Below are 16287 nucleotides of genomic sequence, written 5' to 3'. Positions count from 1 at the left end.
GCTGACAGACACATGCACACCTCCTCTCTCTCATACACAGACATAAACAGGGAACAAACACATAGATACACAGACTTCAAAACTGGACAGGTGGATGATGAAATTCAGTCCAGATGATACCTCTTCCTTGCAACAAATAATCCTCTGACGCCTTGACTGTATATCAATTAGTCCAGATTGATACAGGGCTAGTATCTTTGCAAAAAAAAATCTTCAAAGAATGCACAATATAACACGCACGCGCACACACACACGCACAGACAAAATGCAGTGGCCCGCAGGGATTGTGGTGAGGATCCAGGATGAGGTTGTTGACTTGAGCCTCATGCAGGTAAGTTTTGGTGTTTTGACGTGCTGCATTCACCTGACTGGACATGCGGAGGCAGCAGGCATTGGAGCAGCACAGGCAGCTGGGAGGAGACACTGACTAAAACAACTGGACAGACAAGGATGGAAGACTGACTGCACGTTTTCAGCATGGACACCTGGTCCCACTCCACACTGCTGGCAGACTTGGGCACACACTGCCCCAGTAAACATATATCTAAAGAAAAGGCACTCAAGTCAAGGTTTAAAGATGGGGCCCTCCAAGGATGTCATTCCTCAGGTAATAATCTATAATCTGAATTATCTGACCTAATCCATCCAAACAAGTGGGGACTGTAAAAAGCTACAGAACACCGGCCCGAGTTACTTTAGAGGGTAAGGAAGGAGTCAAACAGTGGGAGAGGAAGGACACAACAGGTAGGAAACAAGCAAGACTGGCAGACACAGAAACTCTGCAGGAAGAGTCTTAAGTATAAGAGCTGACAGAAAGAAAAAGAGACCTCAGTCACTCCACGAGAAGCTGTGAGTGCTAGCGGTCTGCGACAACATGAAGATAGTAGATGTCCCCGAGGAAGGAAGGCGATGTTTCATCTTTAGGGAGGCAGGTCCAGAGAGGAAGAGAGAAGAAACAAGAGGGTGAGACAGAGTAAGAGGAACGTGTTAAAGTGCTGAAGCGAGAGTTCTAGTTAGGAAAACAAAGTTGGAAAAGTGTAAAAATAGGTTAAGGGGGATGTTGTAAAATATAATGGCCAGTATTCTAACAACTGTCATTTCAATTTGTGGACTGAAAAATCCACAGTATGTCGAGACTTAACACACATTTTCAACAATATCAAAACATTTACTTATCCACTGACACATACACTCATACAGGGAAAATAAAAAACAACAACAAAAATAAACACATAACATATGCATTGTAATAAGGACATATTGTATAAAACTTAATGACTCCTCTAAAATATTTGAAAAACACTGGTTTAGTTTATTACTTTTCCCGTATAAGACAAGTCTAGACACAATTTTAAAAAAACAAGTGCGGAATGTACCCAGAACACGCACACCGCCAAACATTTCCAGCTGCTTGGAAAACACATTAGCCTCATGGGGAGCTAATTGAAATGACAAAATGTTTCTGGGAAAGTTGTCTTCTAAAGGAAGCGGCGGTTAAATTAAACTGTCCCGGCAAGGAAAAAAAAAAAAAAAAAAAAAAAAGCTTTTTGAACTTTGAATACCAAACTATAATCATGTGCCCCTGTGTTAACAGTTCTGTTATCGCTTGGTACACACCAAATATGTGTCAAAACAAACAACAATTTGAGTGTTTGAATATCAAAATCCCTCTCTTTTCACTATTTTGGATGACTCATCTTGTCATATTATCTTGTAGCACTTAACTGTTGGCTCACATGTCACAGTAGAGGAAAAGAAAAGAATGGAAAAAAATGTGATTGAAATCTAATTTATTCAGGTGAGAGAAATGTGAGTGCAGGCCATCAGTCCTCTACAGTAAAGCATCACTCCATAGATACAGACTGGCCCACTTTAACGTGATCCAATCATATTTGAAGGATTTGATTAAATCTCTCTCATAACTATATCTCGCAATGTATTTTGCTTCATGCTGAAATGTATCATGGATGAGCTCCATTAACTACAACTGAACCCTTAAGAAAACAAATGGCTTAATTATCAAAACAAATATATGGAAAGTTTGAGTATCGTAAATCTGGGACAGACAGAGAAGGCAGAAGGGAAAGATAAAGAAAAAGAGACAGAGGGAGAGAGTGAGTGAGTGAGTGAGTGAGTGAGTGAGTGAGTGAGTGAGAGAGAGAGAGAGAGAGAGAGAAGTAGAGTTCAAATGTGCGTGTCAGGCTGTGTATGTGTGTTTCAGCTCTACCTGTCGTGCGTGGGGGCCGCGGGGCTTGCGGAACACCACAAGCAGGATCTCTGGCAGTAGGCTGAGCAGGATGAGCAGGATGATGACCAGCCAGGCTGACACAGAGCTCAGCATGTTGGCAAACACAAAGTACAAACGCTGCTGCCTCAGGAAAGGCCTGCAGGAGAGAGGATGCTTTGGTTTACACTGGCTGGAAAAACCACGGGGGTTGCATAGAAATGAAAAATAAAAAAGGTCAACTACAATGACTGTAAGGGTTATTTCATCCTGACTTGTTTTCTAACCATATTATTCCTCCCCAGAAGAAGCTGAAAAACACGTAGAAAGCCAGGGATCCCCAGATTACAAAGTGGTTGATCCACGTCCAGTGCCGTGTGTCCAGAGCAAGCTAGAAGAGCAGAGTTAAAGCAATGAATGTGCATGAAAGTTAGTGTTTTGAAAGACAAACCCTAGTGTGAAATGGCTGCTCTAATGATACGCAATTTAAGATTATAGAAATGAGCAAGGGAGTAGTTTACCTTTAGTGTGACAGTGAAGACAAGGACAGTGAAGACAATTGTTCCATATGACCAGTTCCCAAAAACCTGGATTTAAATAAGACAAATGAGCAGATGTACTTAGAGGGAACAACACTTACTCAAGTACTTTAACAGCACACTCATTTAGAAAGTGAATTAAATCATAGGACAAACCTGGCCATTGTCCTGCAGTGCTGGGTTACTGAACAGGTACCGAACACCAAAGAAGAAGAGCAAGCCATGGAAGACTCCCAACAATGTCCAGTAGAGGAAGGGTCCCCACCGTAACATGGCATTCTTAGCAATCTCTCTAAAGAAAATCATGAAAAAGAAAGATGAAGAAACTTGTTTTTGAGTCTCTTTGCAAATAATCTCAACTATGAAAATGGGAAGTATAAAATATGTAAATGAGAAATAGGAATACCTGCCCCTAAACTAAAAAAACGAAAACTAAAACTAGTGCTTTCAAGGTTTAAGTCTTCAGCTGCTTCATCGCATATATTAAGGTGACTTGTAAAGTGACTGTAGTCGATTTCTGTCTGTTCCGCATACAAGGACATATATCTGGTTTGAAAATATAAAGGGAGGACAAAAAAGTAAATGCCAGATTAGTATAAAAATCAACTAGCTAATGTGGGACAGACCCACCTATTTCTTCAATGTGTTAAAGAAGCAGAAATGGATACCTGGGTGCATTTCTGTTTCCCCATTTTTTATAGAATTATTTCTTCTAACAAAATAAAATTGGAAGGGCTTAATTTATATGAATGGTCCTCTTTACTAAGAGAAAGCAACTTAACAAGCACGTATACATTTATTATCAAGTGTACAACAGATAAGTGAAAGTTCCCAGGTTTACCTGTAGAGGGTAGCATTGTCCAGCAGAATCTCAATGCAGATGTGCTGCTCCAAGAGGCTGTAAGCCAGGATGGGCATAGAGGTGAAGCAGATGTTGTACATCGTCAGATAGGCCGCGTCATACAGGGGCTGGGGAGTATGGGAGCAGGAGGGGGAGTGAAGGGGGAGGAGTTGGTAAGGAGAAGGAGGAGGGGGAGGAGGAGGAGGAGGGATGGGCAACCAGGGGTTAATATTATGGAGAGGACAAAACTCACACACACCATCATACTTAGATGTACAGTATGCCATATAGGCAAGCTTATATACATCTTTCATGCATTTATGAAAGATCTAAGCTGGGGGGCCATGTGGCATGAGGGAGAATGACATATTTGCCCTTTTACAAACAGACATACCAAAACATAATCAATTACCTTAAAAAGGACAATATCTGTGTTGAGAAATGCACTAAGAAAGGGATATTTCTATGTCAGAAGCAGTTTTCACATGAACATAGTACCATAAAATATTCTACATCTGCACAGGTTTTTCAAAAATAAATTAATTTCTCATTAAGTGAATTCGTCAGTGTGCTCTCATCCAAACCTGAATGTATATAACGTATTGTTAATGTATTGTTTGTAACAGTGTGACTACAAACACACGCCGCCATGATTACATAATATACACATACAATATACCATGGTGGCAGGACATAACACATGTCTGTATTATTTTAACAGTGCTACGTAGTTCAAGTCAGTATATAAACATATCAGTCAGAGCTCAAACACCCCAGGGGCAGTGAGGGAGGGGCAATCTGAGGGAAAGAGTCTGGCATTCAGGAGGACGAGGACATGTGGATTCAAGGGACACTGCCTCCTTTCATGTTCAGAACATCTTTGAACCTCAAAGGGCCTCAGGACATACTCACTTGCTGGGAATAGCCGCAGAAGAACTGGTACAAAAACTGAGGTAAGATGAAGCAAAGGTTCTGCAGGGAAAACAGAGGAAAAGAACAGGCTCACACTGATGGATAAAAACATCAAAAGACATCACATGTATTCCTCAGTTCCCATGTGCTTATGATGTAGGCACAAAAATAAAAAAAAAACATTAACCTGAGGTGAACCTAAAAATCTGTTTAACTTGTTAAGAAGACTGATTCTGTCAAATCTTTGTCTGTTCACCGCATAATCCTCAAGTCAAGCGAGTGTGTGGGTGTGTTTGGGAAATGCAGGCTTTGCTGAAACCCAAAACAAGTTCTTAGCCTGAAGCCTGATAAAAAGTTGATGTGACTGAAGCATCTGTTCCTCCTACCTTGTAGAAGAAATACTGCACCAGGTGTGCAATGCGAACATAGTAGAGATGCCCATGAGCCAACAAAAGTTTCTTGAGGTGCTTAAGTTTGGGGATGGCATAATCACTGTTCCTCACTGCTTGTCGACCCTCTTTGCCTTTAATGCCTGAAACACCAAGAACAAATAATTAAACACTACCTTTACCAAAATGTCACCTTTCCCTCCTTCAGAGATCTGTTAGTCAGTCTTAGAATGAGTTTTCTTACCAATTCCAACATGAGCTTCCAAAATCATGCTGACGTCATTGGCACCATCTCCAATGGACAGAGTGATGGGGCTGCCTTTAGAGTTCTTTACCATTTTGACTATCTATAGATGGAGCAAGAAAGTATGCACTGTGAATATCATCATTTCAGTTCTTTAAAAAATAAATATTTTACATATTTTAACTGATTGTTCTCACCTGTGCCTTTTGTAGAGGAGCCATGCGGCAGCAGAGCACAGTGGTGCAGTTTTGACAAATCTGCAGGAACAGGTTCTTGTATCGACTTGAGTTGGATTCGGAGGAGGTGTTGAGCACCATCGACAGGGTGGCTCCATCTATTATGAAACCGTAGTCTTGGTTTGCCGAAGACCAGCTCCTGCAACACGAGCAGAGAAATAGGTTCAAGTTTAATCTTTAGTTAGATTTTGTGAGGTTAAATAGGAGCAAATCTTCGCATCTAGCTACCAACCTGGTGACGCCTGCCTTAACTGGTGGTGCGTCCTGCACAGCTTTCTTGTGATATTCGATCAAGAGCTCATGCAGTCGCTCCTCACGCCTCCTCCCTCCATCCTCCAGAGTGCGCACCGTTAGCTCCAGCAGCTCCGTATTTCTCTGGAACAACCTACAAGCATAGCAGGTGGATTTGGCTGTCTCCATCTTGTCCCCTGTTAGGACCCATATTTTAATGCCTGCCCCTTGCAGAGCTTCCATGGTCTCTGCTGCCTCCTCCTGGAGCCTGGGGAATAAGAAGAATACAATGAAATGAGACAGGTGAAAGGTTGTTACAGTAATTCTAAGACAGGTGGTTGTTTTTTCTAGTGCACATGTCTAAAGCATGATGACACTGCCTTCTCTTGGACAGGTGGCAGAGGGGGCCTGAGGGAAATGTAGTCCTAATTGAGAAACACACAGGTTCTTGCATAAGAATACCCAAGGGAAAGAAAGGGACTTGGCTGTCACCTCAGCTGAAATAAGATATGCAGTGTCATACAGAACAAAACACTACCAGGAATCTGGTGACATATAACAAAGGGCATGAAGCAGGAAAAGTGTACAGAAAGGCCCCTGATGCACGGCAGCTGCAGGAAGTGTTGAGGTTGCATAAACAGTAGATAAAGATTATAGCGGATGAATTAATTCATTACAGCAACACAACAAAGCAGTGAACAGAAAACAGAGACACAATGATCTATTTTAAGAACAGTGAGTCAGGACAGGAAGTTCACATGTTGTTCATTGCTGGCTTATGCAAACATTTGGTCTTTCTTATTAATTTAAGGCGTATTCTGAGACTTTAAGGCGTACTCTGAGAACTGTATGGTTACTGTATGCTATGTGAGCACCCACCGATCTTCAACGGCAGTAGCTCCTATCAGACTCATGCCAGTCTCCACTTGGTTGTAAACAGCCATGAGCTTCTCTTCTCTGTCCTGCAGAGCCAGTCTTGCTTCCCTCAATCCTTTATCTGCCTGGGCATACTCCTCTGCACTGAGATGTTTGTAGGCCACGCACAGTGTCCGATAGCCCTCCTGAACAATCAAACACATACAGTGTTACAACATACAGTATGTGCTTTAAAATTAGATTTGCAGAGGCAATTTGCTTATGTCACGCACTGTTGCATTACGCTCCACATGCATGCGTATCCTTTCGACCTCTTCCTGTCTGACACGGGGGAAGATGGAGGAGTCCGCTCCCTTACAGAAGAGCAGTGTATCACCTGGGGACAATAAACATACAGACACATAAACACACAGTGTGGTGAGGGCTGAGGACTGGCACTAAATCACAGCCCATGCAATAAAGCTGACAGTAATCTCGCGCTCACCTGATCTGGATCTGACTATTACACTCATTCGCCTTCTCACTGGGTCAAAGTTCAACACGTGAAGGAGTTCATACCTTTGGGAAGTACAAAATGGAATTAAAATAAAAGCTGTAGTGTATTGAAATGGAAAAATATAACTTGTCTATGTAATAACAGACTTACATTTCAACATCATTGTTCCTGTTGAGAATTTTCATGGTTTTACTTTCAAGGCCTAGAAATGTGAAGCCATACCTGCAGATGGAGACAAATCATCATAAATGAGCCATTTATGCACTCATGTGCTGTATGAATGAATGTTGGAATGAAACATATACCTAACAAGGATTTTCAAAATACTCTCTGTTATATTCATATTCAATTAACATGTGTGTTCTTTGTACAACCATTACAATGTCATTTCAACTCACTTCAGTCGTAACAGCCCATCTCTTACCTCATGGCACCCTTGACCAAAGCAACCTCATCAGGTGAAGAGGCTATAAAGCCTCTCTGCTCCTCCGGTGGAGGCACCACCTCTCCATCCACCCCTAAGCCATCCACCTGGTCTGTCAGTCCGTCCCCTTGGCCTTGACTCTGCTCTGTAGACTCCTTTACCTGGACTGTGTGGCACAGACAGAGGGCACGCAGAAACAGCTCTTCCCTCTCCTAATAAACACAACATAAACATAACTTAAAACAGTAAAATAAAATACTGAATGAATGCATGAATGAATGTGTGCAAATTTTAATTAATTTCTATTGTACTTAAAAATAAATCCATTTACAGCCACATGTGGGATCATATACAGTAGCTGGAGTTTAGATAAAGCCTTGGATTTACAACCATTTGAATAAATTGACTTCTTATCATCATACATGTTGAAGTGCAACAGTCTGTGAAGTGTTATCAGGTGCTCATGTCAAGAGCACACAACCACTTCACTCCTCCTCCATGTTGAGTGCATATGTTGACATGTCAAGGAGACCATATGTGGGTGACCTATGAAGGGTCTTTCTGAGCAGCCAGCTATGTAATGACCATATGTTGCTGCTTGCATGACTTTTACAACAGATGGAGGGACACCACAACACCCACCCTGCCAGCTTTCTGCTGTAGTTTGTTCACAGGTCCATCTGTGACGCAGAATCCGTCCAGCTCTGAGCTTGCGTCGCGGTACTTGTACTGGAAGCCGTCAATGCAGCACTCGATGAATTCCATGTTATTCTGAGTGAGGGTGCCTGTCTTGTCCGTGAAGACATACTCCACCTGCAGGCAATGAGATAAAAATACATGACAGATTCTTCCAAACCCATAAAAATTCAGCTGCCCATTTAACAGGTTCCAACAATAAGATTAGGCAATTACTCCCAGAGAAAATTACAGTGCATTAATCAGTTTAACGAAGCATCAACTTTAATTGAAGTAATCATCTTGCTAACCAAGTGTGACTGATCTATGGCAGCGCTGTCTGAGTTAGAAGTGCCATAAAAAACAGAAGTCACGACAGCACAGCCAATCTGGTGTTATTGTAAGCAGCTCATATTTTAAGATTATAGTGGATGCCACATTTTTTGACATCTTATGTCAGTTTTCCCTATAAGTGTTTTTTTTTTTTTTTTTTTTTTTTTTTTGCAAATGACTACCTAACTAACAAACAGAATGAAAACTAGCTTTTTTTCATGTATTAAGGAAAGCCTGTTAATTTTGAATGATTCACATGTACAAATATTTTTTATTACATCTTAATGTGTTTTCTGCAAGTATGACATATAGCAGTAGAGTTCTCCCTACACACTTTGTAGGTGTCTGGCACTCCTACTGTGTCACACCCAGTTTAACACTGCCCCAAAGTCAGAAATAGACAGTGTCAGTTGTTTGTCTATAAATAACACAATGCACAATATTTATGGACAAGGTTTAGAAAAAGGCATACATTTTAACTCATTTTTAGTAAAATCATCAGGGTTCTTTTCTCAGCTTTCTAGAGCCACAGAGGACATTATACAGTAGTGTCCACAAACTAAAATTAGTGAAATGCCCCTTTTAATAACTTTCCTGCTTCAGGACATTTTGTTCTTTTTTGTCATTATTCAGGATTTTCATTGACTGGAGGATTAATTAAAAGAATTACAGGAAATACAGAAACCAGTTCCAGTGCCATTTAAATGTCATTTCATTTAAATATGTCCATCTGCCTGACCTGTCCCAGCTCCTCATTGAGGTCTGAAGTGTTGACCAGTGCCCCCTCCTTGATTTCAGGGTCAAAGAAATCCTTGTCCCATGTGATGAAAAAGGATCCCAGAAACTTCTGCATCTCTACCGTCACATACATGGACACCGGAATGATGAAGTTGAAAAGCACCATAAAGGACAGGAAATCAGTGAACATCTTTATGTACTGTTGGAAAAAGAAGAACAGAGGCACATATTTTAATGTGAATCTTATAATCTATTTCATTCCACTGAGGACTCAGCACTGATTGATTACTCAATAATCTGTGTAATACATTACTAAGTGCCTCAGTTGGAAATTGGTTATCCTAGATCATCTAAACAACTAATACAAAAACATGATGTAATCACAATATTGTATCATCATGTTCACAGTTCATTGAGGGCTAGGGCACAAGGTTAACAGCCAATGAAATGGACCATATCACAATATAGGCAGTGGCCATTTTACTGAGAAGAGTTTTACTAGTGTTGATCAAAAGAGGTTAGGCCTTGTAAAACCCTTTATTTATATATGGATGGAGCTGTGCCCCCAGAAGTTACAACTACAAGCCACCAGAGGGTAAGTATTTACCATTTTATACACATGATAATATACTGATGCAATGCTAGCAAGACCCATTAGCTATTCTTCTCACAGCAGGGGTAATCCCCTTGAAGCTGCAGACATGTATTACTCCACTTATTTCACTTCCAAATGCATCTCAGTAGATGATATATGGTACTGAAAATAACACCAAGATGGTTAAAATAAGAAATATTTTTTGACTGAGTACCCTATACTGGCACTTGGTTTGGGCTGTTGCAGTGCCTGTCAAGACACTCACTGTTCATTGTTTGGACAACAAGGACAGGCAGGTTGTTAAAATATGCGCTCACCAGATTGGTGTCCTTCTCCCTCTGGGTTTTCTCATTGTACCAAGGCTCATCCTGTCCGGGTTTGCTCTGCCACACGTATTTAAGGGTAGTGCATACTAGGGCCTTGCTCACCAATATGCAAAGGTAAACAAGAAGGAAGGCATTGATAGACCTGAAAATACAAGACATCAAATTAGTGAGGACCAAAGGTATATCACATATTTTAAACTGCTTTACACCTTCTCTTCTAAACATACTTCTCCACAGCAGAGCGTTTCTGAGACTTGCCCTGGTAGTTGAGAGCCATCTTTGTCTCCATGCCAGTGTAAACTGCAACACCTTGAGAAAGAAAGAGAGAAAAGAAGAGGGATTAGCTTATTAAATACTGAGCCATCTTCACTACAATAAGTTATTGTACTGTAGTCAGTATCATTTGACTCACCACAGATTTTCTGAGTGTTCTTTAAAGTTGCCCCTTTCAGCAGTAGGTTTTCTGGGCCCAAAGACCTGCACAATCACGTTTGTACATCAAACAGTTTAGTCACACAGAAGCGATGCAATTCACACACTCCCCTATTCTCTAAATGGAAACCTGGCAGGCAAGCTGGCATCCTCTCTAAAATACGCAGTGACAATACACTGTATGACTGCAGTCTGGGCTTACACCAGTCCCAGTGTTCTTGAGAAGGACACTGGCATTTGTTTATATGGCCATTACAAAGCAGTCAATGATAAATGCCTGTGGGAGTGCTTTGGAGGCAGTGGCTGAAGCCATGCCAGCCTGTTTTAATTTTAATGCCTGTCTGCAATGAAGGATCAATGGAATAATGATTTGTTGGTGATGCAAAGGGAAACAAATGAGTGCTTAAGCAACTGCGTTTTGATTTTGCTCTCACTTAACGTGGGCTGAGATGGTTGTGCATGAGTGCTCTCACCTCACTGCAGGCTCCTGATTGTTTGTGTAGATGTGCATACGACCGACAAACCTGGAACAAAATTGCAAACTCTGTCAGGAAATGAAGTTATTTGTAAAAAGTACATGCGATTTGTGATTTGCATATTATTCAATCTGTTAAAACTAAAACAAAATCCATGCAGAGTTCATTTACTTCACTGAAGACTGTAAGTACTCATTGACCTAAAATCATTTGCAGAGATTTGAGAGCCAGCTAATTACTGGTGGTTAGCCCGCAGCATGCTGTCAGTTTTATTGAGTCTGGATGGGAAGCATCTGGCGCCATAGCTTACTTAGCACATCCCAAACACCATTCTGATGCCTGGCTAATTGAAAATATTCCAACTCCTTGCCCCAGGGGGGAGCCAAAGGCTGTCTGTTGACTGAGCTGAGATTTCTTCAAGTGAATAAGAATCAACTATGTGCTGGACAAACCAAAGGTTACTGGAAGTACCAGATCCACTTTCGCCATTCCTAATATGAAACCAACCAGACACAAGCTCACAGTGGCTTGCCAAACCCTCTCCAATTGACGGTCTACAGGTTAATATTGGAGTCATTTAGCACATTTTCAACTGGCATTGGGTTAATCCATTTCCCAACAACCCATAGGCAACATATTCTTGTAGTGTAAATCTGCTGGGGCCACATGATGAGTGCCTACTTGTAAAGGTCAGGCTGTGGCTGTTCACACTCAATGGTGGCGTTGAGAGATTCCAGATCCCTCTCCGTGTCTGGCACCGTGTAGTGTGTCTGGACAAGGGGAAGAGGCAGAGAGAGAGTGTGAGCCGCGAGTGTGAAATTACTTAGGTCAAGTGATCATCTTGGCTTTCCCCTAGCTCTCACACATGGACATTACATAAAAATGGAAGACAAAGGATTCCTAGATACTTTGATTCTCACTTGAGCACAAAAAGGCACCAACTCATTTTTCTTTGAAAATAAACAAGAGAGAAACTCGAAGAACTTTCTTCAAAGCAAGGCTGAAAAATACAACTTCACTATCTTTGAAAAGAACCATGACACATGACTAAAATTCTTATTAATAATAGAATAACTGTTGAAAAAACTCCAATTATAAATAGTGCTCCTCTACACCCACTTCCCCTCTGCTAATCCGACAAGAGCATTATGTTTATCTTGAAGTATAATTAACATATCTTAATGGAAACAAGTTCAAAGTTTATTCTTCAAGCCAAAATCTTGATGAAAACACTTTTAAAAAATTACAATGGTTTTCATAACCATTCTGTTATGAAAACAAAAAAAGGGACAGACAGCAGAGCTGTGCATCTTACTTTATGGTTGGACTCTCCATCCAGACTTGCTGTGGTAACGAAGCATGTGTCGTCATCTCGGCTGGACTGCAGCAGTATCAAATCACAGGGAAAGGTCTCATCTTCCTCCACCTCCACAACATCTCCAACCTGATCAAAGCAACACAACCAAACAGAATATATAAATACTTTTCACAGTTCACAGGTTTCAACCTCTTCTTGTTAATAAATCACCACCAATTTCTTAGCAAGTTTCTGTTAACAACAGTCTTTTTAAAGATATAGCGTAAACAGAGCAATATGAGCATCCCTACAGAGTCCTCTGTCTGACCACTGATCAATATTCACTCATCTTTTAGCTCTGGTTTGGTCTGCCAACTAATGGATAAAAAAAAAGAAGTCAGACTCTTTTTGGCTTGCTAAATGTTTACTTAAGCTCTAGTCCCCTTAGCCGTAGGAGGTAGCTTACAGTTAACTTGTGTGAGCTCCTGTGCTGAGAGCAGCTGTCCACAGATTTATACAGAGCAAGACTGTTTTGGTTTTGACAGCTGGACGATGATTCTCAGTGGTCTCAGCAGCTCTAGAGACTTTAACACATCCAGGAGTCATTTGGTTCACTTTATATATTGAAAAATATTGTTTAATGCATGTTTGACCTTTTCAACAGCTATAAATCTTTGAAAATACTGTTACCTTTAGGAAACAGATGAGAATGCATTGGAGAAATAACCTGTACACAACACCCTGGATACATTAATTACCATCACAACCATGTTTGAACATCTAATCAGTTCAGTAGAAAGAGCATGCTCTCCCCTGTGCATATATCCCAAACTCAGTCATGCCAAGCTGCCGACAGCTTCTCTCTAGTCATGTCTCTAAGGAGATATTTATTCCAGTGGATCTAAGCTAAGATGTGGCTGCTGAAAGGTACCTTGATCTTCTCACTCTCCTTCCGTATCCTCCGGCCGTCCTCCAGCACTGTCACTGGGTACTTATTCACCTCATTGTCAGCTTTGTGCCGTAGCCAGTCCTCATAGCCCTGCGGCAGAATTGCAATATTTGCTTAGCACAACAAAAAGTGCAAAATCTGTGGCATTTGTGGCATGGGATATTGAAAGCTAACACTGTGACATAGGTGCATACGCATACACACACACACAAACACACACTGTAGAGGATTGGCAGGAGCTCTCACCAATAACAAGGGAAGAGTGTAAGACACAAAGAAATGTCTATGCATACAATATCAACTTTACATTTAGTATTCCATCATTATGTGAAAAAGACTGCCTGCAGCAGCAGAATGGGATGGTGTTGGTCCAGCAGTGCATTGGAACAGTATAGCATGAAATAATACTGAGTCGGGTAAAAAAGAATAATTCCTGGGGCTGCAGCAGCATAAGGCACACAGCATAGTGTAGACTTCATAAGTACTTAAAGATAGTGATGGAGATAGAGGAGATGGTGCAGAGATGCAGAGGGCAGAGAGGGAAACCTGAGCGTGTGCCAAGGCAGAGCTCAAGCCAGAAAGCGGGATTACCGGGAAAAGGTGATGGGAGGAGAGAGAAAGTCTGCTTGAGTGATGCAGAGAAATGATGCCAGGTGGATAAAAGGGGGGGAAGAGAAGAGGGGGAGGAATTCCACGGATGGTCAGTTGAACTGTGCAGTTCACTTCAGCCTGACTAATAGGGTCGGGCAGACCGCCTTGGTGTCCCACTTCAAAGCCTGGCTGAAGGCAGTCCAGCACTATCAGTGCACCCCATATATTTTCAGAAGGAAGTCCACTCGCTATTGTGCATTTCAAAGCCCCAGCAGTAGGCTAGCTAAAAAGCCAACCCTAGAACAATACATCTAAAGCCAGGACATGGGAGCAACAGAGTCAAAGAAACAGACACTCCCCTTGATAATTTGTATCTCTGTAATAGACTTGCTTTTTCTCTCTCTCTCTCTCTCTCTCTCTCTCTCTCTCTCTCTCTCTCCATTTGCTCACACTCCCAGAGAGCCCATTTCATCTTCTCCCCAATCAGAATTCACCAGCGGAGCACATTAATACAAAACCCAAGAGAGCATTAGTCACGTACTTTATACAAAAATCACAGCAAGGGAGTTATGAAGGCAGGGACTTATTGTGTTATATGGAGAGGGAGCAAGGATATAATGCAGTGAGAGACAACATGAGGAAATGACGACAGGGCAGCAGAAATAACAATAAAATGTCTATTGCCAACACTCATCAGCCTCGTTGGACAGTGTCTTACCTGCTTAATAGCCGTTACTGTGATCACAAAAAATAAGGGTAGGCCACTGGTGACTGGGCTGGTGGGAGTGTCCACTATCACCTATTGAGAAAAAGATAAATTCAGAGAAATGTCAAGTTAACACTCAGTGACCTTGAAGCTATGCATTCAATACTATACATCACAGCAAAGTCTTACTGCAGCACATGGTTATCTGTGGTTACAGAGGGAGGAGTGTGTGGCGATGGTTTGGAAGTTGGGGTTAGCCCTCTAAATGCAGGGTGTAGTCTGTTTCTGTGAGGCGTTTCTACTACTCCACATTTGTTCATCAGTAGGAATCACGGGATTATATTTTGACGAGAGGAAGGGGGGTGGGGATGGGGGGTGTTCTGGACCACAGAACTTTTAATCAACTGGGCAAGGGACAGAGTGCTTAATCTGCAGGCATGCCAACACTTCTGTGTATATGCCAAGGCATGGGAGAGGGCCAACACAAAGCTTTGCTGGATTCACCTTACCTGCTTGAACAGTGTGTGAAGGAATTTAGCGGTACAGTATGTGTTGTGTTTTTTTTAAGCATGGGTGTAATAAGAATAAGTGCAGGACCAGTGGTCAGGTAATCCCAAACAGTTTAGGAGCAGCACCTGACCAAGTCTCCCAGCTAAAATCCACAGCACACAAATGGCCCTGTGTGTTTGTGTATTCCTTAAAACCATCATAAGATGGATTAAGTTTGGCATTTCTGATCCTGCAGAATGCAAGGCTGGTCTCCCCCCTGAGCCGGCGTGCGTGTTACAGCTCGCGCAGACACGACACAGCTTGTTGGTATTCTGACCAGGAGCATTACAAGCTGCCAGATAGACATCAGCTCGAGTAAGAGCAGGAGATGTGTTTTGAAGCAGTCTCCGGTGTTTTCCTCACCTGTGCTCGGATTGAGAATGAAAGAAAACTTCTGCTCGCTCGGTAATCAGACAAACACAAACACATTTTGTACGTATACAAACACCTACTCACACACCCATACACATGCACACACCTACTCACGCACACAGAGAAAGTACAGGGGCAGAGAGCTGCTAGCCTACCCAAGCTTTACTGTGATTACAATTAACTGGAGGATAAATCAATTACAAGGCAGAGATGGACTAGTGCACATCGACCAATTGGAGGAGTGCAGATTCAGAGGAGAGTCTGCATTATATTTGTAGTAGTTAGCGATTCCAGCAAGACAGAGGCAAAAGTAATAATTCTGCCGCAGTAGCCTCAGGTGTAGAGAGCCAGAGGTGAGAGTACTCAATGCTTCAAAAGAGCAGTGTGTGTACATGAAGGCTATGTAGCCAGTGGATTATCGAATGCCTCTTGAGAAAGGCTCAGTTTACCCAGGTCATGTTAGCCCTCCACTGTTTGGCTTGACTGGATCTTCAAAGCAGAGCACTCCTCTAAGCGCAGATGTGGTAAACACTGGAGGAAGGAGATTAAGCACTTCATTTTTGCCTATGTTAAGTTGCTAGCTCACATCTCTTATTCACATGAGTAGACTGAAATTTGCCTGATCACAGAAAGAAAAATAGCAACTACAGGAGGGACTGAGGACAGCGTGTCCCTCTGATGCAGCAGCCAGATGGCCAAACTTGACAAAGGGTGACCACAGCACAGAGAGAATGCTTCACAAAGCCAACTTTCAGCCTACGTGTTGTTTGATTTTGATATATCTTTGGCATTTCTGTGACAATGTTCATGGCAGCTGCTCAGTAGAGGACTATAAA

At 41.9% G+C, this 16287-nt stretch overlaps 1 protein-coding gene across 7 annotated transcripts in view; it reads right to left on the bottom strand.

Annotated features, from left to right (window-relative positions):
- atp11c (ATPase phospholipid transporting 11C) overlaps positions 1–16287 on the bottom strand; it is a 39894-nt gene that overhangs the window by 4536 nt on the left and 19071 nt on the right. For 5 of the 7 annotated variants that reach the window (XM_018660252.2, XM_051072457.1, XM_018660258.2 and 2 more), the window contains exons 4-28: positions 14543–14623; positions 13216–13323; positions 12303–12431; positions 11669–11757; positions 10985–11035; positions 10492–10556; positions 10307–10388; positions 10071–10221; positions 9160–9357; positions 8055–8225; positions 7413–7624; positions 7139–7210; positions 6977–7050; positions 6765–6868; positions 6496–6677; positions 5618–5884; positions 5347–5524; positions 5150–5252; positions 4903–5048; positions 4517–4576; positions 3605–3732; positions 2920–3055; positions 2746–2811; positions 2512–2615; positions 2228–2384 (exon numbers count right to left, since the gene is read on the bottom strand). In XM_018660252.2, the coding sequence (XP_018515768.1) occupies positions 2228–2384; positions 2512–2615; positions 2746–2811; positions 2920–3055; positions 3605–3732; positions 4517–4576; positions 4903–5048; positions 5150–5252; positions 5347–5524; positions 5618–5884; positions 6496–6677; positions 6765–6868; positions 6977–7050; positions 7139–7210; positions 7413–7624; positions 8055–8225; positions 9160–9357; positions 10071–10221; positions 10307–10388; positions 10492–10556; positions 10985–11035; positions 11669–11757; positions 12303–12431; positions 13216–13323; positions 14543–14623 (3114 nt within the window). Of the gene's footprint in view, positions 1–827; positions 919–2227; positions 2385–2511; positions 2616–2745; positions 2812–2919; positions 3056–3604; positions 3733–4516; positions 4577–4902; positions 5049–5149; positions 5253–5346; positions 5525–5617; positions 5885–6495; positions 6678–6764; positions 6869–6976; positions 7051–7138; positions 7211–7412; positions 7625–8054; positions 8226–9159; positions 9358–10070; positions 10222–10306; positions 10389–10491; positions 10557–10984; positions 11036–11668; positions 11758–12302; positions 12432–13215; positions 13324–14542; positions 14624–16287 lie in introns of all 7 variants that reach the window. The other 2 variants (XM_018660253.2, XM_051072458.1) reach the window with 1 other exon arrangement.

Source organism: Lates calcarifer, linkage group LG8, assembly GCF_001640805.2.
Source record: "Lates calcarifer isolate ASB-BC8 linkage group LG8, TLL_Latcal_v3, whole genome shotgun sequence".
In the NCBI taxonomy this organism is placed as follows: Eukaryota; Metazoa; Chordata; class Actinopteri; family Centropomidae; genus Lates; species Lates calcarifer.
This window is presented reverse-complemented; position numbering and strand designations above follow the sequence as displayed.